At 46.6% G+C, this 25781-nt stretch overlaps 1 protein-coding gene across 8 annotated transcripts; it reads right to left on the bottom strand.

The window, feature by feature from the left end:
* Positions 1–338: 338 nt before the first annotated feature.
* On the bottom strand, positions 339–25479 carry Scnn1a (sodium channel epithelial 1 subunit alpha). Of its 8 annotated transcripts, none has more exons than XM_047551748.1 (14): positions 25424–25479; positions 24308–24729; positions 13847–14111; positions 12716–12906; positions 10957–11025; positions 7474–7577; positions 6941–7104; positions 6414–6512; positions 6100–6217; positions 2872–2950; positions 2684–2741; positions 2464–2519; positions 2243–2318; positions 339–1765 (listed from the first exon to the last, which is right to left on the bottom strand). In XM_047551748.1, the coding sequence occupies exons 2-14, from the start codon at positions 24721–24723 to the stop codon at positions 1385–1387; spliced, it is 2076 nt and encodes a 691-aa protein (XP_047407704.1). In that variant the 5' UTR covers positions 24724–24729; positions 25424–25479; the 3' UTR covers positions 339–1384. The 8 variants fall into 8 exon arrangements, with proteins under 8 accessions (XP_047407704.1, XP_047407707.1, XP_047407708.1 ...); XM_047551751.1 differs by having other exon boundaries at positions 24308–24668; positions 25424–25469; XM_047551752.1 differs by having other exon boundaries at positions 24308–24603; positions 24914–25463.
* Between the last annotated feature and the right edge of the window lie 302 nt (positions 25480–25781).

Below are 25781 nucleotides of genomic sequence, written 5' to 3' on the forward strand. Positions count from 1 at the left end.
TCAGATGAGGGTTATGCTGTGGCTGAGTAGTGAGCAGAGGGTTAATGATGAGGATGACTAAAGTTGAGAAGAAAAAGGAGGCTCAGACCTTGCAGAGAGCAGAGTCCAAGTCTTCCCCCTCTACCTTAATATGTTGATGGGCACACAGCAGATACTCTGCCACACCTATGGATGAACTCATAGGATAGTTTCTCTCCCATAAAGCACCTGAAGAATGATCTCTTCCATGGTGAGCCAAGGGCATGGGAGTCTCTCTGGCCCTTTTTGTCCAAGGACCTCCCAGAAAGGTGGGCAGTGATTCAGGGACTTGTGTCCATTCCCTACCCTCCCTCTTCATGGGCCCCCATCCAACTCTCCAGACATTGCTTTGTGCAACAAACATTTATTGAGAACCTGCCTACTTGCTCCAAGAAGGAAACTAGGCTAGACCTGGAGTATCCATAAATGACCACAAGGAGCTCACAGTCTAGTCAGGGAGGAAGACACAGATGAACATGAAAGTATAATGCATCATCAGCAGTCCAGTAGATGTTATAGTGGGCTATGGGAGTCCAAAGGAGAGTGGGTGATCAATTCTGGGGAAGACAAGATGGGGCAGAAGCCTTCAAGGAAGTAATGGTGTCGAGCAGGGTTCTAAAGGATGCATAGTTTTCCAGATGTTGAGGGAAGCATCCAGGCTGAAGAAAAAGCTTGAGCAGTCATGCAGGGGAATGAAGGACACAGGGCAGAGGCACTGGGGTGCATCTCTGCAGGGGTGTGGAATATGAGACTAGAAGTGTCTTGGGAATGACTGGGAATGGCCAAACCTTTGTACACTGGTCTGCTCCGGCTCCTGCCCTGCAGTCAGGGAAGGGGAATTGCCCAAGAACTAACAAAGGGGGCTTTTGGGTGGGGTTCCCCACCCAAGTTCAAGAAGAGGAGCAGACATCTGTATCACTGGATGGCGGTGTGGCCAGGCCAGGCTGGGGTTGGCTTTGGTCACTGTGGGTAGGAAACCTGAACATGCTTTTGCCTTTGTACATCCTTGTTTGTGTTTTGTTCTGGTCATCGGTTGTTTCCTAGGAAAGTTCCTTGTCAAAGTTCCAAGTTTGGCTTGGCTGATCCAAGGGAAAGGGAGACTTGTCTGCACTTGTGTGGAAATCAGTGTTCAGAGGCAGGACTGAGGGTACAGGGAGGACCAAAGCAATTCTGGGCGGCTTTGTTGGCCGCTGTTCTCTAGGCAACTTCCTGGACCCCTTACTCATCCTGCTTCCTTCCCCACACCAAAGGCAGTGGGTAGCTTTGAGAGGAAGCCCCAAACATCTTTTATTCCTTCCAAGTCTGGGCCCTTCCCACATGGGAGCACAGGCCTTAGTGCAAGGAACACACTGGGCTAGGTTCCCTGTCACGGCTCTCCCAGAGCACAGGCAGAGGAGCTGGCCCCTGCCGAGCCCAAGGGAGGTAGACAGGGGCCTAGGGTAGCATAAGCAGGTGGAGGGGCTGTCAAGGCTGCAGGGGGAGTAGGACCTGGTTGAGGCAAGGATGGAGACGTAGGGTGGGGACAGAAGCGTGAAGGAAGGGAGGAAGCTGGAGTGGAGGCCACTTCCCTTGCACCCCTGGCCCCTCGTCCTGGAGACCAGTATCGGCTTCGAAACCTCCGCAGCAGCATGAGGAACGTGATAACCAGGAGGTCAAAGATGAGCTCGGCCATCTCCACCACAGATAGCACTGAGGAGCCAAACCACAGGCTCCACTGGCTGCCCAGGTTGGACAGGAGGGTGACCATCTGTGAGGGGAGAGAGGCATGCTGACCATGGGCAGAGGGTCCAGAGTGGGCTCAGACAGAGGAGCCCCCTCCATATCAAGCTATCTCCCTTCCCGCCTGAGGACCCCAACTATCCCCTCAGACCCTCCATGCTCCCCTCTTGCTGCTCCTCCCCCTTAGGAACACACAGCTCTGGTTGGCATCACCCAGAGAAAATTGGTAATGAGGCCAGTGGACACAGGGGTGTGTCTCAAGGGCCTTCTCCCCACCATCTGGCATACACGTACCTCCTACCAGCTCAAACCTCAGGCCCCAGCTCCAGCTCCCCTCCTTCCAGTCCTTTCAACCTCACCCTCAACCCCATGCCCCTTCTTCTTGGTCCCCTACATTCAAGGCTGAAACCCTTCTGGTCCCACAGAGGCAAAAAGATGTTTTCCCTGACAACCACCCTACCAAGACCCTGCAAGAGAATTACAGGGTCTGTGAGGCAGGTCATACCGTGACAGAGGGAGACTCAGAATTGGTTTTGTAGTTCAGCTCCTCAAAGAAGATGTTGAGTTTAGCAACTCCATTTCTTTGGAGTGGGAGAGAGGCGGGAAGAAATGGTAGAAAATTAAGTTCTTGAACCCTCCTCCAATCAACTGAGCCAATCCTCTTCCCAGATCTGGTTTCCCTCCCAGGGCTTCCTATCCTGTAGCTGAGACTAGGACAGGACTCACCTTCTATTGTTGACAGGGTAATTGTTCTGTAGGGACAGCATCTGGAAAATCCAGTCCTGGGAACGAACAGAAGTGTCAAGGAGCTCATCCCTGCGTTCCTCAGGCGCAGAGGGATGAGGTCAGGGCAAACACACCACCACCCAGAGAAGGTCACAGAGTTACCCTCACACACGCACAGGCATATACACAAGTCCCCCAATCCCTCCCTTCCCTACTTCACCTGGGATTTCACTGAGGGCCATCGTGAGTAACCAGCAGACAGCTTGTAATTGGTCACACTGGAGATGGAGAAAGGTACTCAGCGATGGACTAGGGGTCTCCCACTCCAAAGCTTAGCTGGTTACCTTGTATCCTCCCCAGTCAAGCAGCCTGCTCCCCAACATGTGCCTGGGAGGAGGGGACACTAACCTGCAAGGCTTCCGGCACTTGGTGAAACAGCCCAGGCTGTCTGTAGAGAAGGCTCCCAGGAGTTTATAGTAGCAGTAGCCTGTGGGTACAGAGAGGTGCCTGTACCCTGAAGGCACCTTGACCTTCTCCACCCCGCACCCAAGAGTCTTCCCCTCAGGACTGGCCAGCCACTTTACAAGAGCTTTATGCAACATTACAATGACGCCTATTGAACAGCAGCATCAAAAAATGTTTATGAACAAACTAAGTCAGGGTAAAAAACAAAGAGGATACACCCATATATGGGTGTTCAATATGGACAGAAATCTAAAAGTCACAAAGAAAAATAGGAATAATTGTGTAAGAATAATGGTGTGAAACCACAATAAGATACCACTTTGCAGCCACTAAGGATATAGAGAAACTAGAAACCTCATTTACTTCTTCTGGGAATATAAAATGGTGCAGCCATCTTGGAAGAATGGCAGCTTCCCAAATAGGATAAACACAGTGACCACAGGATCTAAGCAATCCTACTCCTAGTTATATACCTAAGAGAATTGAAAGTGCACATCCACACACATTGTACACAAATGTTTATAGCAACACTATTTGCAAAACTAAAAAGTAAACATAACCTAAATGCCCATCAACAGATAAGCAAATAAACAAAATGTAGTATGCCCACACAATGGAATATTAGCCATAAAAAAGAATGAAGTGTTGATACGTACTACAACATAGATGAACCTTGAACTGATTAAGTGAAAGGAGTCACTAACAAAGACTACGTGTTGTTATAAGATTCCACCTAGGGCTGTGGAGATAGTTCAGCTGATAGAGTGCTTGCCCTGCAAGCACAAGGCCCTGAGTTCGATCCCCAGTACCGCAAAAAAAAAAAAAAAAAAAAAAAAAAAAAAAAAGATTCCACCTATATGAAGTGTCTAAAACAGACAAATGTATAGAGACAAAAAATTAGTGTTGTCCAGGCACTGACAGTGAAGGGTGGGAAGTTGGGAACTGCTAATGAGTAAAGAATTTCTTTTGGAGTGATAAAAAGATTCTAAAATTGATAGTGGTAATGTTACACAACCCTGGGACTATACCAAAAACCTAAAACTTGTACTAAAATAAAACCATATATTTCATTTATTTTAATACTAGGGATTGAACCCAGGGGTGCTTAACCACTGAGCCACAGCCCTTTTTTATATTTTATTTAGAGACAGGGTCTTGCTAAGTTGCTTAGGGCTTCACTAAGTTGTTGAGGCTGGCTTTGAACTCACTATCTTCCTGTCTCAGCCTCTCGAGCCACTAGGATTATAGGTGTGCACCACTGCAAAACCATATACGTTAAATGAGTAGATTGTATGGGATACGAATTATCTCAATAAAGCAATTACTACAAAAAGAGCAGGAGGAAGAGAAAAACAAGAAGGAGGAGGAGTAGGAAGAGGAGAAAAGGACTATGGGTTCCTCTACCAGCATTTGCCAAGTTCTAAGTAAGGTTATTTTGTCATCATTGCTACTTTTAGTCACTCAATCCAAAATCCTTCAACTCCAACCCAAATCACCACAGCTAGAATTTTGCATTAGGAAGAATGAAAAGCAGTTCGGCCTTTTTCTCTGGGGACTAAGTCTTAGGAAACATATCAAACTGTTTTTAACCTTAGTTCCTCTCCCTCATCCTCCCAACTTCTCAACAATTCATATTGTTATTTTCTGCTCAACGATCTTCAAAATTACAGCACTTTAGAAAAAATTATTTAGGGGAAGGGAGGAGTCATGGCCACAGACTCCCTAATTCCCAGTGTTCTTTATATCCTGGGAGGCATCATGTCTTCCCTCTGGGCCTTCGCTTGCCCATCTGAGAATGGAGGTGAAACTGGATGGCCTTTGAGTTCCCCTCTGGTTATGATGTGCTCTGATCCTCCAAGATCAGGGGCCACAAAACTATCAGATTGATAGAGAAGACACAGGCAAGAAGAGGCAGAAGCCGGGCATGGTGGCACATGCCTATAATCCCAGTTACTTGGGAGACTGAGGTAGGAGGATCGTAAGTTCAAGACTAGCCTCAGCAATTTAGCAATGCCCTAAGAAACTTAGTGAGGCCCTGTAGCAAAAAATTTAAAAATGGCTGGAAATGTAGGTCAGTGATAGAGCACGCCTGGGTTCAATCTCCGATCTGGAGAAAACAGAAAGGTGGGGAGGGGAGGGGAGAAAAGAAAAGAAGGCTAAAAAATCACCACTGACAGAATGGAGGCAGGGCTAGACCCAACTCTGAGTGAGATGATCAGCTCCTGGGAGGGTCTCTATGCCAGTGGTGCCTGCTACCATGTCCCTTCAGCAATAGCCTCCAGCCTACCTCCTCATAAAGCTCTGGGAGGAAGAGGGGGTGGAACAGGCTAGCAGGGCCAGATGAGAGTCTGCACACCAGGAACACAGAAACATGACCCCTCAGAGCTTCCATGCCTTCTTTTTTTTTGGGGGGGGGCACTGGGGGGTTGAGGCCAAGGGTGCTTTACTACTAAGCCACATCCCCAACTGCCAACTGTTTTCATTTGTTACTTTGAGACAGGTCTTGCTAAGTTGCTGAGGCTGGCCTTCAACTTGTAATCCTCCTGTCTCAGTCTCCCAAGTTGCTGGGATTACAGACATGTACCACAGTGCCCAGTCCAGTTTTCTTGGGATTGTCTTCCTAACACATAGCTTCCCTGCTGAACAGCTCAGCACTTATGGAGAGGAAAAGGATTTGTCTACTCACAGACACATATGACTTCTAACATTTTATTCCTGGGCCCTGGAGTTGTCCTGTGCCCCACCCAGTTCCCCCAGGAGCTAGTCCTGCTCGGCACCCTTGTGAGTAAGCGGGATGCTGGGATGCTGGGATGCCGTGGCGCCACAGATGCACGCTGGTGCTGCAACGGGAGAGTGGGGAAAGGGTGAAGGGACACAAACTCTTTCCTCCTTCTGCTGCGGGTTATTTTCAAATGGGGCAATTCCTTGACAAATACACAAAAGCAGAGAGAGTGAGAGCCACAGGGAGGAACAGAAATAAAGGAAATATAGAGAGAATGAGAGGAAAACAAAGAGGCAGAGACTAAGGTTTGAAAAAGAGGAGGGAGAGGGAGAACTAATCAGGGTGGTGGGAGCCAGAGTCATCCCACAGACAGAGGTGACTGGGAGGAGAGTTCAGGGAAGCCCTGGGGCCAGAGGAGCGAGGCAGGCCAGGGGCTTCCAGGCTCTCACCCCAAGCGCTGTGCTTCCTGTAGTCACAGTACTCCACACCCTTAGGCCGAGGGTAGAAGATGTAGGCGCAGCCACACTCCTTGACCATGCTCTCCTGGAAGCAGGAGTGGATGCACACCTAGAGGAGAGGTGAGAGAACAGACCTGGCCCCAAGTCCTCCCAGTCCCGAAGTGGTGAGAAGGAACCACACTGCACCTCCACTCCTCTTCCCCAGCTCCCCCATCCGCGAGGTCCTCTCTCTCACCACCCCCAACTCTGACCCATCACCTGATCACCGGGGGCGGGCTGCTACCGAGAAAGAGTCTGGGCCTTACCTGCTGCGTGTACTTGGAAGGGTAAAGGTTCTTGACAGGGATGTCACTGCCATTCTTAGTGCAGTCACCATAGTTGCCTCCAAGCCTATCCAGAGCTTCCTAGGAACCCAGGCACATCGAGAGGTCAGAGCAAGTGGCCCAGGCTTGTGCCAGGATTCTGTCTTCCCTCAGTTTCAGGTCATATCTCACATCTTGCCAGCTCCTCTATCTGTCTCACCATCTCAAGACATGCCCTGGGGTCCCCAGGTCCCATCCCTATACTACCTGATTCAAAGCCCAGCACATCCCCTGAGATCCCACGCATGCCCTGAACTCCTCAGCACTTCCCACCCAAGTTCCACTCCCCAGGACCCCCTTTCCAGTACCCATCCCCTCCCCCCTGATTCTTATTCCTGAAGACCACCCCGTGCTCAAGGTCCACCCTACATGATTTCCACAGTCCCTGGCTGTCCAGTCCACGTTCCCTGTCCTGACTGCCTCTTTCCAATCTGGGGCTCCCTTCCCAGGCTACCAGTCAGCATCCTTGCCTTCCTCATGCTGATGGAGGTCTCCACACCAGGCCGAAGGTTAAAGCCACCATCATCCATAAAGGCAGGCTCATCCTGCCCATGCACCATTACCCTGGCCCCAGTCACTGTGGACAGCAGGGGAATGAAGTCTTTCTGCTCTGTGCGCAGTGTCAGGGACAGACCTGAGGGAAGCAGCAGGAACAGAGTCGGGGGGTGGGTCTTAGAGAAGAGTCAGGGGATGGAAACCTACCCTCCCACCTTGCCTAGTCTCTAATCTCTAAGGAGAGAAAGTCCAGGAAGACCTGCATGTGGATTTGGCAACCCTGGAGCTAAATTCTGGGGGTAGACAGGAAGGCCTGGGACAGGATTCCTTTCATGCCTGGAATGGACTATGCGATGCCCTTGGGGAGAAAGAAAAGAAGATCCCTTCCAGGATAGAGAGGGTCATACTGTGGTGAGGCCCAGAAGGCACACAGCACCACTAGGATGTGGACCCAAGGTGAGAAGGGCTGGGGCAAAGGTAGGGTATCCAGGTCATGGGAGTTTCTCACCATTGTTGACTCCTGGCATGGAAGACATCCAGAGGTTGGAATTGTTCTTATTGTTGAAAGTATAGCAATTCCCATACATTGGGTGGTGGAAGTGGGAGTAATTCCTTAGCAGGGGAGAAAGATAGAGAGGGTAGGGTTAGAGGGGAAAGTATAGGAGGAAGAACAGGATGAGGCAGAGGAAAATCATTCTCTTAAACGAGTTATACCTTTCAGAGCTGTCGGTTTCCTAATCACCTAGTATGTGTCTGCTTGATGGTGGGAGCTTTTCCCATGCTCCCCCTCTGTCTTGCCAACCAATAGCCTGGGGAGCCTCTCTCTTACACCATGCAAGAGGAAGTTCAGTCTCAGAGAGGTCCAACAGCTGCCCAAGGTCACACAGTGATGATGGTCCTGGGATTCAGACCCAGGACAACTACCTGCTAGCTCAGATTTCTCCCACCAAGCCATCTGACCTCACTTGTCTTGACTTATACCTGCCTTGTGGCCTCTCTTGTGTTAATGTTGTGCCTTATGAAGACTCTTGCAGTACCCCTAACTTCTCACCTGTCTACTTCTTAGTTCCCCATTTGGATCATGAGCTCCTTGAGGACAGAAGCCACATCTCCTTGATCTCTATACCATCTTGGTGTTAGTTGCACAGTTCCTGACATATAAGAGAGAGTTTACAAATAGTTGCTGGGTGAATGAATGAAAAACCAAATGAAGCAGAGAGATGGAGGGAAACACGATTAGAGGAAAGAGTGAGACAGACAATGAGCACGGTGCTGAGAGGAGGAAGTTCAGAGCCCAGGGGTAGAGTGAGGCCAAGTGCTTTTCTAAGGCCTCATGTACCCAGCATGTCTCAGACTGATAGGCCCCAAACTAATCCACTACAGGTTTAGGAATCCAGAGAAAGCAATCAGAGGCAATGCTGTTGCAGTAACAATAGGATCTGAGAGCAAATAACAGGTTCCAAAGCCAGGAGGCTATGTTGGACTGCAATGAGAGCCACCTGAGGACAGAGGGGATCTGTATCCTACTACCCTCCTATCTTAGAGCTGGAGATGAGAGCAGGTGAAGAGGAAGATGGGGCTTTGGCCTGTGAGAGGCAGAGGAGAAATGAAGAGAAACAGAAGGGGAAGGCTAGTTAGAGATAAGAAGTGGGGTTCTGCCTGTATGACCTTAAACGAGTCATTTTTTCTAAGCTCATTCTCCTCACCTATAAAATGAATCGATTGGAACAAGATGATCTAGAATATTCCATTGACCTTCAAAATCAAAGGCAGAGAGGTGTGAAATACTGGGACATATTTTAGGATGTGCTAGGAAATCAGCATTTCCAGAGATGGGTTGGATGCAGAGAGGGACTGAAGAAGAGGCCACAGAAGTGGCCAGTCCTAAAGGGTCATTGAGCCCTGCCCACTGAGAGAGGGGATAGACACAATGCTGTAAATGTGTATCATGGACAGCATGCAGCAAGTAAAATCAGCAGATGGAATCAGCAATGTGGATGGATCTTTAACGCATAGAGCTTAGTTTAAAAAAGAGAGATTGATTGAATGAGCTATATAACACCATTTACATAAATTATGAATTTCGCAAAAATAAAGAAATATACAGTAAGCATATTAATATAGTGGCCTATGAGAAGACTTATGATGTAATGGTTAAAAGCACAGACTCCAGAACTGAATCCCTGAGCTCTAGAAAGTATTAACCAGCATGGCACATGGCACATGACTGTGATCCCAGTAACTCGGGAAGCCGAGGCAGGAAGATCACAAGTTCAAGGCCAGCCTCAGCAATTTAGCAAGGCCCTGAGCAACTTAGTGTAACCCTGTCTCAAACAAACAAACAAATAAACAAACAAGCAAAAAAAGGGCTGGGGATGTGGCTCAGAGGTTAAGCACCTAGGGGTTCAATCCCTGGTACCAAAAATATAAATTAATTAATTAATTAATTAATTAAATTAAATAATAAAAAGTATTAAAAGTGGGATGAATTGATGAGGCCCTGGGTCCAATCCCCAGTACAGCAAAAAGAGAAAAAAAAAAAAAAAAAGATGCCAGACCAAACAAATTACTTAACTTCTCCGAACCTTAGTTTCCTTACCCGTTAAATTAAGATAATAAAAATATCTACCTCACAGGGGTGCTAAATTACACTTAGAACAGTGCTTAGCACTTAGAAAGAACTGTATTAGATTACTATAAAGATTATAGGGATTCATTTTTTTTTTTTTTTTTTGCGGTGCAGGGGATCGAACCCAGGACCTTGTGCTTATGAGGCAAGCACTCTACCAACTGAGCTATCTCCCCAGCCCTATAGGGATTCATTAAGATAGCTAAAATGAAAAAGACAGTGACAAGCATAGGGTATAGAGATTTTGGAGCATTCACACAATGTTGTTAGGAACATATAATAGTACAGCCATTTGGCAAAGTTCAGCAGTTCCTCAAAATGTTAAATATAGAGTTATGAAATGACCCAGCAATTCCACTCCTAGATATATACCAAGAGAAATGAAAACAAGCACCTGTACGAAAACATGTACAGAAATGTTCATAGCAGCCTCATTCATGATAGCCAAAAAGTGGTAAACAACCTAAATGTCTATCAGCTGAAGAATGGATAAACTACCTCTTAATTATAATATTACTTGCCCATAAAAAGAAATGAGATTCTGATACACGCTACAACATAAATGAACTTGAAAACATTATGCTTAAGTGAAAGAAGCCAACTGGTCACAGAAGATTCCATGTTGTATACTTCCCTTTATGTGAAATGTCAACAACAAGGCAATTCATAGAAACAGAAAGTAGATTAGTGGTTTGCAGGGCTTGGAGGAGGGGAGTAAGTGAAGAAGAACTGCTGATGGGCACTGGATTTCTTTATGGGATAAGAAAAATGTTCTAAAATTAGATAGCGGTGCTAGTTGCACAACTCTGAATATACTAAAAGCCACTAAATTGTATGCATTACCAGGAAGAATTTATGGCACATGAACTATATCTTAAAGTGTAATTCTAGAAAAATTTAGGGCTGGCAATGTAGCTCAGCAGTTTAGCACTCACCTAGCATGTGTGACGCCCTGAATTGCATCTCCAGAACCACATATGCAAATAAAAAAAAGAAAAAGAAAAGAAAAGATGATAGATGAGGGGAAGGTTTTGTAGATGGGTCAGGAGAGGAATAATAAGGTCACACTAAAGGATTCATGATTCTGGAGACCACAGGAGACTAAAGGATTTTTAAACAGGACAAACTGGAATTGTTAAGTATAGTGAAATTCAAAGGTTCCTGCTATGGTTTAAATTCTCCCAGTTCATGTATTAGAAACTTAACCCCATTGTGTTAGGAAGTTTTGCCTAATAAGAGGTGACTGGGTCGTGAGGACAGAATCCTCATGAATGGATCGAGGCCATTATTGTGGAGGTGGGGAGTGCATTACAAAAATTCAAGCCTGCCCTTCCTGCTTTCTTTTAACATGAACTCACTTGCCTTTTTAATATTATAGAGGCCTGCACCAAAAGCCAGCACCATGCTCTTGAGACTTCCCAGCTTCCAGGACTAGAAAAATAAAATTTCTTTTCTTTATAATCATTCAGGCTGTGGTATTCTGTTACAGCAACAGAAAACAGACTAAGATGCTTCCTTTGGTCACAGAACAAAAGGAGGATTTAGAGGCAGTAAAACAAATTAGGGGCTGCTTATAATAATCCAGTAAGAACTGGGAAGAACTGAATGGAGGAAGTGACTTTAAATGCCAAAACAAAGATGAACTATGGACTTTCTGTTGATGGGAGGCAAAAGCATTGAGCAGGCAAAGGGAGAGGACGTAAATGAAAACTACAGGTGGGAAAGTGACAGTTAGAGAGGCTTGGTGGCAGGTGCGGGCTGCCTCAGGCTTAGCTGCCCCACTTCCCAGCTGCTCACTTCTGTCCTCAAACAAACACTAAGACTAGAGACAGGAACCAAGTTGTACGCTGAACAAAGTGTGTGTGAGGGGTGAATGGAGGGGACAGAAGCAGGTGACACCTGGCCCTGCTGCCCTCCAGCATAGGAGGGAAGGGCCCCCTGAAGAGTGATGATGCTGCCTCAGCACCCTTCCTCAGCTAGGCAGAGAAAGGAAGATGGCCCTCAAAACTCAAGCAGCTGAAGCAGGAGGGGAAGACAGGCATAGGAGGAGGCAACAGAAGGGAACCCCCCTCACTCCCAGCCTTCCCCAGCTCTGGGAGTCACTGCAGCAGCCATGACCTCTTTGCAAGGACATCATGACAGGGGTTCCAACATAAAGAATGCTTGAGGGGCAACAGAGTAGGAAGAATCCTCAGCTAGTGCCAGCCTCTGCCTGTTTGAGGACAAGAGTAATGAGATCCATCACTCCAGTGGTGTAAAAAGTGTCTTCACATTTGCTATCCGGGGAACTTGGTGTTAACCTCATCATCTTCACTTGAGTACAAGTGTGAAAAGACCAAGGACTTTGTTTTTTCCTCTGTTGTGCCCCAAATGCCTAGAATAGTGTCTGGCACATAGCCCAGATAGTAAAAAATCACGTTGGATGAATGAATTTCATTTCATGTGTTTTGTTTTGTTTCCATTTTACAAGGGGCTCTGAAGAATGATGTGATACCCAGTCATCCAACCAGGAAGTCACAGAACCAGAGTGGAACTGGGGTTTAGTCCTTCAATTCATGCTATTTTACTACACTATTACATCCCAGGTCTGTGTGAGCTTTAATGCTAGGGAGAAAGAGACCTTAGAAAGAACCATGCTTCTGGTTCTTGATTTCCCAAAGTCAGATTCTTTTGGAGGAGTGGGGGGGTACTGAGGATTGAATTTAAGGGCACTTTACCACTGAGCCACAGCCCCAGCCCTATTTTGTATTTTATTTAGAGACAGGGTCTCACTGAGTTGCTTAGTGCCTCGCTTTTGCTGAGGCTGGCTTTGAACTTGAGATCCTTCTGCCTCAGCCTCTCAAGCTGCTGGGATTACAGGTATGCACCACCTCGCCTGGCTCAAAGCCATACCTTGAGCCCCAGTCTTCCCAGGGAATCTAGATGAGCCACTGTACTCAGACCGAGCAGGGCCTCTGGGTGACCTGTGGGGCAGAGGCATGGACCTGAGGCCAGTGCTTCCCCTTTGCTCACTGACAGGCATTTCCATATTTAATTATCAAGCATTTTCTGGACCCGTGGGCCTCAGGATGACCCAAAGGAGACCCAGAGGGAATCACCCAGCCCATCAGAACCTACTCACGCCTGGTTGCAGGAGGCCTGGTTGAAGCGGCAGGTGAAGATGAAGTTGCCCAGGGCTTCCTCCTGCAGGGATGGTGAGGTAGCTGGCAGCCTGGACAGAATGTTTATGTAGTGGAAGCGGTACCACTCCCTCACTGCATCCACCCCTGATGAGTATGTTTGGTAGAAGCAGTCAGATTTGTTCTGGTTGCACTGGACACAGAGAGCAGAACATCAGTGGGCCCAAAAGGCCAGCTGCAGGACAGGGTTGGGGGTCAAAGATGAGTTGTCTGAAGTTCTGAGGGTTGATGAACAGGGATGAGGAGCCAAGAATGCAATCATGCAGATAGGGTGGGAAAAGCAGAAGCCCCCTGAAGAGTGGACCAGAGAAAAGTGGATTTAAGGGAAGGGTGGGTCAGGGAAGAGTCACACATGGTTGCACTTCATTTATATACTCCCTGCAGGGGGAGGAGCAAGAATTCTCCCCATTTCACTGGTGGGAAGACTAAGGAATCAAGAGGACTTTTTGTTTTTTGTTTTTGTTTTATTTATTATTTTTCTTTAACAGACAGAGTTGGGCCTAGAGGCCATTTCCTCTTACTTTGCCTTTGATTTTATTTATTTATTTCATGGGCTGGGATTGAACTCAGGGCCTCGTGCATGCTAAGCAAGTGCTCTAACACTCAGCTACACCCTAGCCCTTATTTTGTATTTTAAAAAAATTTTTTGTCTCCTGTTTTACTGCCTCCATTTCTCTGTCCTAGGCTAGTAAAGCCTCAGTTCTCCAATATACTGGAAGGTCCCAATTGAGCACCACCTGGGACAACTGAAATTCTGAAAAGCGCATTTTCCATGACAGATTTGACATCCCGTGGCCTAAACGCTGGTTCATAGACTCCCAGCGAGGAGACTCCACAGGCTGGAGCACAGAGAGGTGTGATTTTATTTTTATTTTACATTTTACTTTTCTCTTTTCTTTCCATTCCATTTCATTCCGTTTCATTTCATTTATTTAATTTGCCGGCAATCAGATGAGGTAATGCCACTTAGAGTCACTAATCTGCGGAGGCGGGTCTGAAAGGGGCGGGGCCTGCGGTGTGGGCGGGGCCAACGCGGGGCGAGTGGACGGGGCGTTGCCTTCCAGTGGCCTTACCAGTTGGAAGCCGATCTTCCAGTCTTTCCTGTCCACTTGGGGGTTGTTGTCCCTCATGCTGGAGGTCGCGCTGCGTGCTCTGCGGGCCTTGTGGGGCGGGGGCAGGACCGTCAGGCGCTGCAGGGGGTGTGGTAGACTGCCCCCGAGATCGCGACGGCCGCGGGGACTGACCAGCAGCGTATTGAACTTGTATTTGTACAAGTCAAAAAGCGTCTGTTCTGTGATGTGGTCCAGTTCTTCCAGTTCACTTTTAATTTCATTGTACCTGAAAGGGGTGATGGGAAGAGGGTCTCAAAGTAGGGACGGCCCTACACGAATGCCTGGCCTCTCTGGACCTCGGTTTCCTCATCTATGACGGGTGAGGGTCATCCGCCTGAAGCCTGCGGAGATAGCTCGGTTAACCCGGATCTCTGGCGGGTGTGTCTGCGGAGGAAGTGGGAGCCACAGCGAACCCCGGTCAAGAGAGCATTTAAGGCCATCTGTTAGAGCCAGCAGCGGGAGCGCGGGTCTGTGCAGCATGCTCACCCCACTGGTCCGGGCCCGGACGGGAACCCGGAACCCCTCTGCCTTTCGCGGGGGCGGTCCTTGGCCCGGACACTCCCACTAGGTCATTTTGCCCTAGTCCCCTAGGAGAAGGTGACCTTGGGGCCAGTGTCTGCCGCCAGGCACCTTGTAAATCAAAGTCTCAACTGCGCTTTTAGAATCTTCCTGAAGAACACTAAAAATACCAGATGGCGCAGCCACTCTTGCCCTTTCCTCCATAAGCTGTTTTAATGAGTTTCGGGTGGAGCCCAAGCGCTACAAATTAAAGTTTTTCAGTATAAATCCTCATATTGCTCCTCAACACTGGCCCAATTATCTTCATGATGAAAATTCACATAGCTGAGCTTTAGGACTACAATTTACTAAAAGCAGACATCTAGACCTAATAAAGTTGCGAGATACAAAACCCATACACAAAAATTAATTGTATTTCTGCATACTTCAACAAAAACTGAAAATGAAACCACAAAAACAATACCATGTTTTAAAACATAACATCCAGTACCTAGGATTAAATAAAAAATGTGCAAGATCCCTATGCAGAAATTGTACTGAAATTCCTGCTAAAAGAAATCAAAGACCAAAATAAATAGAAAGATACAGATGATCAGGGATCAGAACTCATTTGTAGTTACAATGATATCTCTCAAATTGATGTTTAGATTCAACACTGTCCCAAACAAAATTTCAGCATTTTTAAAGAAATCAACAGGCTGGTTCTAAGATATATATGGAAATGAAAAGAACCTACAATGGCCAAAACAATTTTAGAAAAGAAAATCAAGGAAGATTTATACTACCTGACTAATATTTACTCTCAAGCCACAGTAATCAACAGTGTGGCTGGACTTGGTGTCTCAGGCCTGTAATCCCAGTGACTCTGGAGGCAAAGGCAGGAAGGAGAACTACAAGTTCAAGGCTAGCCTAGGCAGTTTAGTTAGACCCTGTCTCAAAACCAAAAGTAAAAAGGACTGAAGATGTGGCTCAGTGCAAAGTACCCCTGGGTTCAATCCCCAGTACCCCCCACTACACACACACACACACACACACACACACACACACACACACAGTGTGGTTCTTGATAAGGATAGATAATAAATCAATGGACAAAAGTTCAAACTCACACCTATACTATGATCAATTGACCAAAACACTGATTGAATTAAGTGGGAAAGTATTTAAAAATGTTAATCAATTGTGCTGAAACAACTGGATACTTGTTAGGGAAAAAAAAAGTGACCTCTACTTACCCTATACACAAAAATTAATTCAAGATGAATCATACAACAAAACATAAAATTCAGAACCATAAAAACCTTAGAAAATGGAAGATACCTTCATGACCTTCAGGTAGGTAAATTTTTCTTGTAAATTAAAATAAAAATACCTAACAAATGATTCCTATAATAACCTTGTGGGGCAGACACTTTTATAAACAGATCTACGTTTTTAAATGATCTCTCTGGCCAGTATATGTTGTTGGTAAGATTATAAAACGGTACAACCACTCTGGAAAACAATCTGGACATTTCTCAAAAGGTTAAACATAGAGTTACCGTATAATCTATCAATTCCTCTCCTAAGAAAAATAGCATAGACTTGCACACACACAAAAAAAAAATGTGCACAAATGTTCATAGTAGTATTACTCATAATAGCCAAAAAGTAGAAACAACCCAAATATCCATCAATGATGAAAGCATAAATGAATGATATATCCATACATTGGAATATTATTATTCAACAATAAAAAGGAATTAAGAATGGATACATGCTACAACATGGATGAACTGTGAAACTATTACACTAAATAAAAGAAGCTACACACAGAAGACCATATACACTATGATTCAGTTTACATGAAATGTTCAGAATAGGCAAATCCATAGAGATAGAAAGTATGTTAATAGTTGCCCAAGGCTGGGAGTTAAGGAAACGGGAAAAGGTGACTGCTAAAGGGCATAGGGTTTCTTTTTAGGATCATGAAAATGCTCTAAAATTAACTATTGTGATAATTGCACAATTCTGTGAAAATAATAAAAAATTTGCCCACATATTAAGTGGGTATATTATATTATGATGATATGAATTGCACTTCAATAAAGCTGTCCTTTAAAGGAAAAAGAAAAATATTTAAGGAAGGGTACCCTGATTCTTAAAGCCCTCTTATAAATCAATAAAATGACAAATTTTTTTAATGAGCAAAAAAGAGATGGTCACTAAACACATGAAAAGGTTCTCAACATAGTCCTCAGGGAAATGCAAATTAAAACCATAATGAGGGGGCTGGGGCATAGCTCAGTGGTAGAGTGTATGCGTGAGGCCCTGGGCTCCATTTCCAATATTGCCAAAAAAAAAAAAGAGGTACCATTTAACATCCAGTAGGAGAGCTAAAACTAAAGACATCGACACCAACTGTTAGAATATGAAGTGACTGGAATTCTCCTAGGCTGCTGACAGAAATATAAAATGGTACAACCTCTTTGAAGGACTATTTGGAAGTTTTTTTATGAAGTTAAACATGACCTTATGGCATATGATCCAGCAATTTCACTTCTAGATATTTTACCAATTCCACTCTTAGCTATTACCCAAATGCAAGGAAAACATAAAGACTTGCACATGAACGTTCATAGAAGTTTTATTCACAAGAGCCAAAAACCTTAGAACAACCCAAATGTTCATCAAAACCATTCAGCAATTAAAAGGAACTGAGATGCACCAAAAAAAAAAAGATGAATTTCAGAAACATTAAGCAAAATAAGCCAGTCACACACACAAGAAAACACCTATTGCATGATTCTATTTATATGAAGTCTAAGAACAGACCAACTAATGGTGGTGATGTGATTTAGAAAATGATGCAGGGCCAGAAGAGGAATTAACCGGAAAGGACACCAGGTAATGGAAATGTTCAGGATCTTAACTGTAGAACCTTAGTGTTTATATGCAAATTACACTTCGATTTTTTAAGAAGTCAAATACTATTCAGGGTCCTACTTGCTAGAAATTCACTTTCAGTGGGTCTGGGGAGGGACCCAAACTAGGTTTTGTTGTTTGGTTTGTTTTTTTGTTTCTTATTTATTTGTTTCTTGTTGGTGGTGGTTTGTATTTGGTGGGGATTGGTTTTTTGTTTTGTTTTGTGTGCGTGTGTATGTGTGGTGCTAGGGATTGAACCCAGAGCCTCACAAATACCAGGGAAGCTACACCCCCATGTTGAAAAGAGCCCCCATGTGAGCTGGGCATGCCTATAATCCCAGAAGCTAAAGCAGGAGGACTGCAAACTCAAGGGCAACCTGGGCAACTTAATGAAACTCTTTCTCAAAAAAATAAATTAAAAGGGCTGGGGATGTGATTCAGTGATAGACTGTCCCTGAGTTCAATCCCCCTACCACAGATAAATAAATAAACAAAGAACCCCCACATGTCCTAATGTGCTAGATCTTCACATCCTCCTCCAATTGACTCTATCTCCATTTCCACTCTACAAGTCTAGCTGACTGGACTTTTATCCACTCTTGCAACCCCTCATCTTTTCATAGGATAAAATGTAACTCATCCAAAAGGTATGTGTTTGGCCTTCTGAGATACTTATTTGATATTGGCAATTAAAAGGATGACAATAATAGCTAGCATTAACTGAGCATTCGCTAGAAACTAAGCACTGTGGCACTAGAATGTACATTATTTATTCTTTGGTGTGACTCAGTATACTATTAGCCACTCTCAGCTAACACTACTGTCATTTTCTTTTTCTGGCAGGGCTGGGGATGTAGCTTAGTGGTACGGTGATTGCCTAGCATGCATAAGGCCCTGGGTTTGACCCCCAGCACTATAAAATATTAAATTAAAAAAAAAAAAAAAACCCAAGACACAGTGATTTGCTCAAGACAAGACAGCAAGGAAATGGATCAAATTCTGTCCTAGAAAGACCTTCAGAACCTGAGTCAGCTGAATGTGAGTCCTGGTGTCCACGCTGCACACTTTCTAGCTATGATATGTTGGGTAAGTAACCCAATCTTTCTGAATCCCAACCTCAGTTCTTCATCTGTAAAATGGGCAGAATACTGGTTTTGCATAAAACTTTTGAAGAGTTAAATAAGAAAATATTCAGGGACACAAAGCAAAAAGAACACCAGTTATCAGGAAGACATAGACAGGAGCCCAAAGCCCAGGAAAATGAAGTGTCTTTTTCAAAGTCACACAGAAAGAACCCAGGTCCTCCAACTGGGCTGGAGTTATTTTCATGACACCCTCTGTGTCCCTGTACTGCCTCATATACCTCCCTCTCACTCATCACCAATTCCAAGCTGTCACTCTTCCCCATAGAGCACCCTGCCGTCCCTGTGCCAGGCTCTCCCCTCCGTGCTGTTTATCATATTTGGCTCCCTCCTGCTTCTTCCAGAGGATGCTGATAAGCACACACCCTAACACTGTCTGGTCTTGCAGCCCCTGACCATCCTCCTCCTGACACCCATGACAAGACCTCTAGTAGAGGCTGGACTCCCATATAGAGCTCCCTCACATCACTTCCCTCCTTGTTTTGGGCTTAAGACAGGAAGGATTCCCCTGCCACCCTCTCAACAGACCTCCCTCTCTAATTCCCTGACACTAGAATTCCTCTAATAAGAGACAGAGCCTATAAGTTGACACCTATAGCCAAAGAAACAGAGAAAATACACCAAAGATTTGGATCTTGTCCTGAGGAAAACAGGGGCTAGAGAGAAGGATCAAGAATGCCTACAATGGAGCTTCAGCAAGATAGACCAGTCGTGACCTCCTACCCAGGCCATGGTCACTGACCTCACTCCCATCTTCTTTAACCTCAGAGGGCGGGGGAACCCTTGCATAAGTCCACCAGGCAGCCTCAGGAAACTGAGGCCCATCCTCCAGACAACTCCCCTAGGCTCCCTGAGCTAGGAGGTACTGGAAGCAAGATTTGAAACCCAACCTGTAGGACTCACAGCCCTGTTTTTTCTATTACTGCCTCCCACTCAGAAGCACTTGAGGTCAGTCAGTAGCATTTCCTTTCCCTGCTGCTGGTCATCTCCCCTCCAGCTTCCCTTTTCTGTACAGGACAGATTGGTGGAGTACAAGGACCCTGGGAGATTTGGGAGCCAGTGCCCCTGCTCTCTTCACATCTATGCATCTTCCTTCTCCTCCCTCCGTCTTAATCCCTTGGTGGCCTCTCATAGAAGAACACACACTCCCTCTAGAAGCCTTGGGACTTGCCTAGGCTCCCACCTCCCCAGGGACCCCTACTAGGGCATTCTCAACCAGCATTCCAGAGTACCAAGGGGAGTTGGGCACAAGAAACACACAAGCCTCCTGCCTTGCCAGTGTGTACCTGGGGACCTAGCCTCACTTTGCTTCCTCCAGGGACCACTAAGAAACCTTGACATTCCTTTCTTTGGCTCCTTCCCCAGTCCCATTCTTCTCCTCTCAGCACCTCCAATCTTGTTTCCCAGGAGATCATGAACACAACCTCAATGGAGTCTACACACACACACACACACACACACACATACATAAATCTCAGCTTATACTTCAATACATTCACAGGCAAGAGTCCCACAAGTAGCCCTCACCTGTCAGCCTCCTTGAGGATGGAGATCACCCCTCTAGAGTTTTGAGCTCTCAAATAACATGTGAAATTTAGTCCTGGCCACGACATTTTAAGAACAAGATATTTCACAAACCAATGACAGTTCAGAAGATGGTCAGCCAGGGTGGTAAGAAGTCTAGAAACCATCTCATTTAAGGAAATGTTAAAGGTAAGTTCTTGCTGAAGTGAGTTCCACCCACAGCCTTCAGGAACTAAGCTCTGATCAGCTTTCCAGGCTCATACTCTAACCTCACCACTTAGCTGGTTAGCTTTGGACAAGTTACATGTCTTCTTTGTGTCTCTGTTTCATCATCTGTGAGATGGGAGAAATAATATCTGCTTCCTAGTGTTGTAACAGGGATTAAATGGTCAGTATATGAAACAGATTGAACAAAGTACCTGGCAGAGTAGAAACTGTACAACTGCTACTATTGTTTTCATTATCATTGCTGTTATTATTATTATTATTGAAAAAAATAAAAGGTAAGGAGACACAGGAGTACCACCTGCCACTTATCTACCCTGTGACCTTGTGATCTTAACAAAAGTAGAACTAAGGATGCAGATTCCAATTCTGACTCCTCCATTCCACAGCTGGGCAACTTTGCAAAGCCTCTCGGTTCTCAAGCCTCAGCGTTCTCATCTGTCTGTGGGGATACTTGCCTTCTTATCTAAGCACCGTGATACAAGATCAAAATATGAGAGTGCACTTTGTATCCTGCAGAGAAGCAGCTGCTGTTACACCTGAACCAATAGCCATGGGGTAAGGGAGGAGGTGACATCTTTACAGTTGCTTCAAAGTGACAGAACCAGAACCAAAAAGTAGAAGTTACCAGGAGGAAAACTGCAGCTTTACCTAAGGAAGAACTTTCTAGTAGTAGTGGCTGCAGACAGAATAAGGCTCCTGCCTAGAGAAGCACCCAATCAGTGTGGCAGGCTCAGGGAATCCAAGTCTGAGCTGTCTTCCTGCCAGGCCTGGAGAGCAACGCCTAGTATTCCAGATGGTAAGTGTAAAGGCCTCCGTGGTCAGGGTGACTCTCTAGCGCCACCACACCCAGCCTCCTCTCCCATTCTTCCTTACAAGTGCCCCTGCTCTGCCATCTCCAAAAAAGATTTCACAATTCATTGTTCAAGAACCCCAGGTTTCGGCTGGGGCTGTAGCTCAGTGGCAGGGCACTTGCCTAGCATGTGTGATGCACTGGGGTCGATCCTCAGCACCACATAAAAATAAAATTAAAAAATACAGAGTATTGTGTCCAGCTACTACTAAATATATATATGTATATATATAAAGGTTTAAAAAAAAAAAAAAAAAACCCAGGTTTTCCCTTAGGTCTAGACTAGCTTTTTTTCCCAAGGACATGAATATGACTGGCCCTCTCCTTTGGGTGAAAAAGCCCTCTGTGGGCCAGAGAGAATGTGACTGGAGTGGTGTAGCCACACATCTCCCTCCCTCTACCCGGCTGCTATGATTCACATCCAGGTCAGAACTCACCAGCCTGCATCAGCCTGTCTACCCACCTTACCTCTCTCCTTCAACAGAACCACCAGCCTGGATCTCTGCCCCCCTGTACTCCTTACCCCTCCTCTTACTGCCACTCTTCTCACTGGCTCCCACCACTGCCCCAACCCTAGGAAGCCTTTGCCTGCAATTGACTTTCAGTGTAATGGGAGAGAGTGCTTTGATATCAAACAAAGTTGGTTTGTGACTGCTAATCTAAGGTGCACTGGTTCTTAATAGTGATTTTTGAATCCCAGTTTCACCACTTGCTACCTGTCTGAACTTGGCCAAGTTACTTAACTCTCTAGGTCTCAGTTTCCTCATCCATAAAATGGGATAATAATGGTACCAACTTTCAAGGATCATGTGAGGATTAAATAATTTAATAACATTTAACTCGGATTTTTTTTTTGGGGGGGGTACTGGGGATTGAGCCACATCCCCAGCCCTTTTTATATTTTATTTAGAGACAGGGTCTCGCTGAGTAGCTTAGGGCCTTGCTAAATTGCTGAGGCTAGTTTTGAACTCCTGATCCTCCTGCCTCAGCTTCCAGAGTCGCTTAGATTACAAGACTGTGCCACTGCATCCGGCTTAATTCAGATTTTGATTCATTTGGGAAAATGCCTGGCACATAAATATATATAAGCATTAGCCATTATTGTTGTCATGCTCATTCTTAATTGTGTGGACTTGCTCAAGTTATTTCACCTTGCTAAACCTCAACTTCCCCGTCTGAAAAATTGAAATATATAAAAATATTCACTTCCCTGGACTTGTTAAGATTAAACGAGATAGTACCTAGAAAGCACTCAGCACAGAAGTAAGCACAAAGGAAGTGTTCAGTCTCCTTCCCCTGTGCTTGGGAGACTTCCCTTCCTCCCTCCCTGTTCAGCAGGAGGGATCTCCCAACCTGGGAGCCACTAGGGACTGTGGTTTCTATTCCCTCAGATTTATCCTGTCCTGTCCAGGACCTGACCCCCAGAAGAACTCTAGAAGATACTCAGGCCTCACCCTCTCCATATCTCATCGACATCTTTGCAACCGCAAATATTTATTGAGTGCTTACTATTCCTGCCCATGGCCTTCCCCAGACCTGCTCTCCCCCTCCTGCAATGCTCCCCACCTCCATCGTGGCCTAAGGGAATAAAAGGGGGAGGAAGCTTACAGGAAAAATGAGGCTGAGGGAAGGAATCAAAGAGGGCCCAGAAATAAGAGGTAAACAACACCTAATTGGAGATTTCATTTATTCCAAGTCCCACATCCTGAGTATTAAGAAGAAGCAGAGTTTGGGGATCAGACAAACAAATGAGTCACAATTCAGTCACTATCTCTGTGACCTGGTGACTTGTCTTTCTTTGCCTTGGTTTCCTCTTGTGCAAAACAGGCATAATAGTTCCTGCCTCCATGGGATTTTGTGAGAATGTCATAAGCTAGCTGTTGAGCACTTAGCAGTGGCTGCTGCACACAGTAGCTTCATCAGCAAGTGGCCCCTGCCCTGGACATTATATGGAAAGAGTATTTTCTCTCAAGAACAGGACTTCCCAACCCTTATTAGTCCACAACACACCTTATATGAGGGGCCTCCACCCATAACATATGACCAATCCCAACCACCCATAACCACACACATTCCCGATGTGTGTGCTCACACACTCATGTGCATACAAAGACTCATAAAAGATCTTGCGCTCCTAGAAGGCAGACAACTCACATGATTTCTATTATACTTGTCACAAGTGTGCTGCAGTTATTTGTTTATATTCCTATCTCTCCACCTTATTTTAGCTTTGTGTCCCCAATACCTAGCCAAGTACCTTCAATAATGGTTGTTAGGTTATTAATGAATCCATTTGCTCTGTGCCTAGCACTGTGGCTAGCTTTACAGCAGGTGTTCCCAAGGTGTGGCAGGACTGAGTGAATACAAATAAAAGGTATATGTAAACACCAGCCCTGCCCTCCTCCCTTCGCCATGGTTACCACCCTCTCTAATTTCCAGACCCAAATTGGCAAAGAGCACTGATGAAAACCAAAAACATCAGGGCACACACAAACCCGTAAAGGTCAGGGGCCTGGGCAGGGGGCCTCCATAGCTTAGCCAGGGTCTTTTGAGAACAGCTGACAAGGGGCTGCTCTCTATCCTGCCCCATTCTTCTTTGGCTTCTGTTACCCCCACCCCCAAGGCTTACTTTCAGCCCTAACCTCCACCCCCCACACACACTGCTTTCTCCACAAGCTCCCCTTCCACAAAGACTGACCTAACCCACCTCCAGGGCACCTGCATGGCCTGGCCTCACCTCACCTGGCCTCACATCTCCATTAGACTCTTTTTTTTTTTTTTGGTGATAGAGATTGAACCCAGGACTTTGTACATGTTAAGTACACACTCTACCACTGAGTTACACCCCAGTCCTACATCAGACCCTTCTGCACAAGTGGAAGAGACCTTGTTCTTGGTTGTCATCTTGCTCCAGGAAGCAATGAGGTTGAGCTCAGCCCTGCCCTTTTGGAAGTTATCAGCATGCCCACCTCCTCAGTTCCCCCCTGCAGGAAGAAGAGGGATGGGAATGGAGTGCCCTGCTGGTCCAACACCCTTTCTGTGGGTGAGCCTGGCCATGAGGATGGCTCCACTGGACAGGGACACCATTCTACCAAGTGGGAAGGGGGACTCCCTATCTTGACCAGAGGTGATCAATCTGGGCACAAGAACATCAGCTCCTCCCCCTGGGCCTGTGGGTTCTGCCTGCCCGATAAGCACTTCTATGCCCTCTGACACTCTTCTAGGTGTCAGGCAAGTGGCAGAGGATGAACTGACCTGTAGGGATTGAGAGTGCAGACGGTGACAGCAGGGAAGACCAGCTTGTCGGAGTTGAGGTTGATGTTGAGGCTGACGGGGTAGCTGAAGTACTCCTCAAACATCAGGGCAAACTGCCAGTACATCATGCCAAACGTGCAGAGCCAGAGCACGGCCCAGAACGCTGTCTTCATGCGGTTGTGCTTCGAGCATACCAGGCGGATGGCACCGTGGATGGTGGTATTGTTGCAGAAGAACTGGAAGAGCTCTCGGTAGGAACGGTGGAACTCGATCAGGGCCTCCTCCTCCTCTGTGGGCTGCGGGGGGACTGCAGGTTCGGGGCCCAGCCCCTGTTCCTCACGCTTGTCCCCCTTCATGAGCCCTTGGGTAGGTGGAGGAGGGCAAAGGTCTTGCTCCTTAAGCTTGTCCCCCTTCATTGAGCCCTTAGGTGGGTTGGGGAGGTGATGGTCAGGGTCAAGGCTGAGCTCAGAGCTCTGGGTGCCCTCCCGCATCAACAACTTGAGCCCAGAGTGAGGCTGACTCGGGCCATGGCCACATCACACCCTGAGTCCACTTTCCCCCACTCCTCCCTCCCGCCCTCCTCCACCTCTCCAGGAGCCAGCTGACCTGCTGGAGTCTGGGCCAAGGAGCTGGCTGTGGGCTTCCCTGGAGTGGCCTCTCTGCTTCCCAGATAAGGCCACCTTTGGTTTCCGCGCTAGCACCTCCCTTTCTGTCTCCACAGCAGGAGGCCTCTGCCCTGCTGGTCAGTCTGCCTCTAGCCCTGTTCCTTCAGGACTGTGGCTTGGTTCCTGCGTCTCACACCCTCTCTGACTGCCTTCTGCTTCTCTTTGAGTCTCTCTCAGTTCTCCTCTTCCTTGCCAGTCTCCTCTCCCTGTGCCAGGCTCTCTGATCCTGCCTCTCTTCCTCTTCCTCCTCTATCTTTCCCTCTCTCACCTGGGCCCTCTCTCCTGTGTCTGACCCTGGCCTCTAAGCTCTGTTCTGACTCCCTCTCTGCCCTGGGACTGCAGGGCTCCAGGAGGTCTGAGCTGCCTCCTTCTCCCTACTCCCAGGTGTGGCTGGGCTGGGACTGGTTCCTTTCCAGTTGAATCTGGCAGCCAAGCCTCTCCTCCCCCTCACCTGACAGGTGCAGTGGCCTGGCCTGGGAGCCCGCCTGCCTGCCCGTCGGCCAGGGATGGAAGGGACAGAAGCCTCATTAGCATCTCAATTAAAGGTGAGCAGGGCAGAGGGAGGAGCAGAGGAGGAGCCTGGGCCGAAAGCACTCTGAAGGACTCCTGGGGGCAGGGGAGCCCAGGAGTGTAGGGACCTGAAAAGGTGGGAGGAGACCTGAGGAAAGGTCTGAGCTGGGGATTGATGGGAGCTGAGACGCAAGGAGACTGGGTGGGGGAGAAGGGTGGATGAGCATTGGAGATCTTGAACAGGTAGAAGAATCCTGAACACAAAGCCAAGAGGGCAAAACAGGAAGGAGGATGAGCCA

Source organism: Sciurus carolinensis, chromosome 4, assembly GCF_902686445.1.
Source record: "Sciurus carolinensis chromosome 4, mSciCar1.2, whole genome shotgun sequence".
Classification (NCBI taxonomy): domain Eukaryota; kingdom Metazoa; phylum Chordata; class Mammalia; order Rodentia; family Sciuridae; genus Sciurus; species Sciurus carolinensis.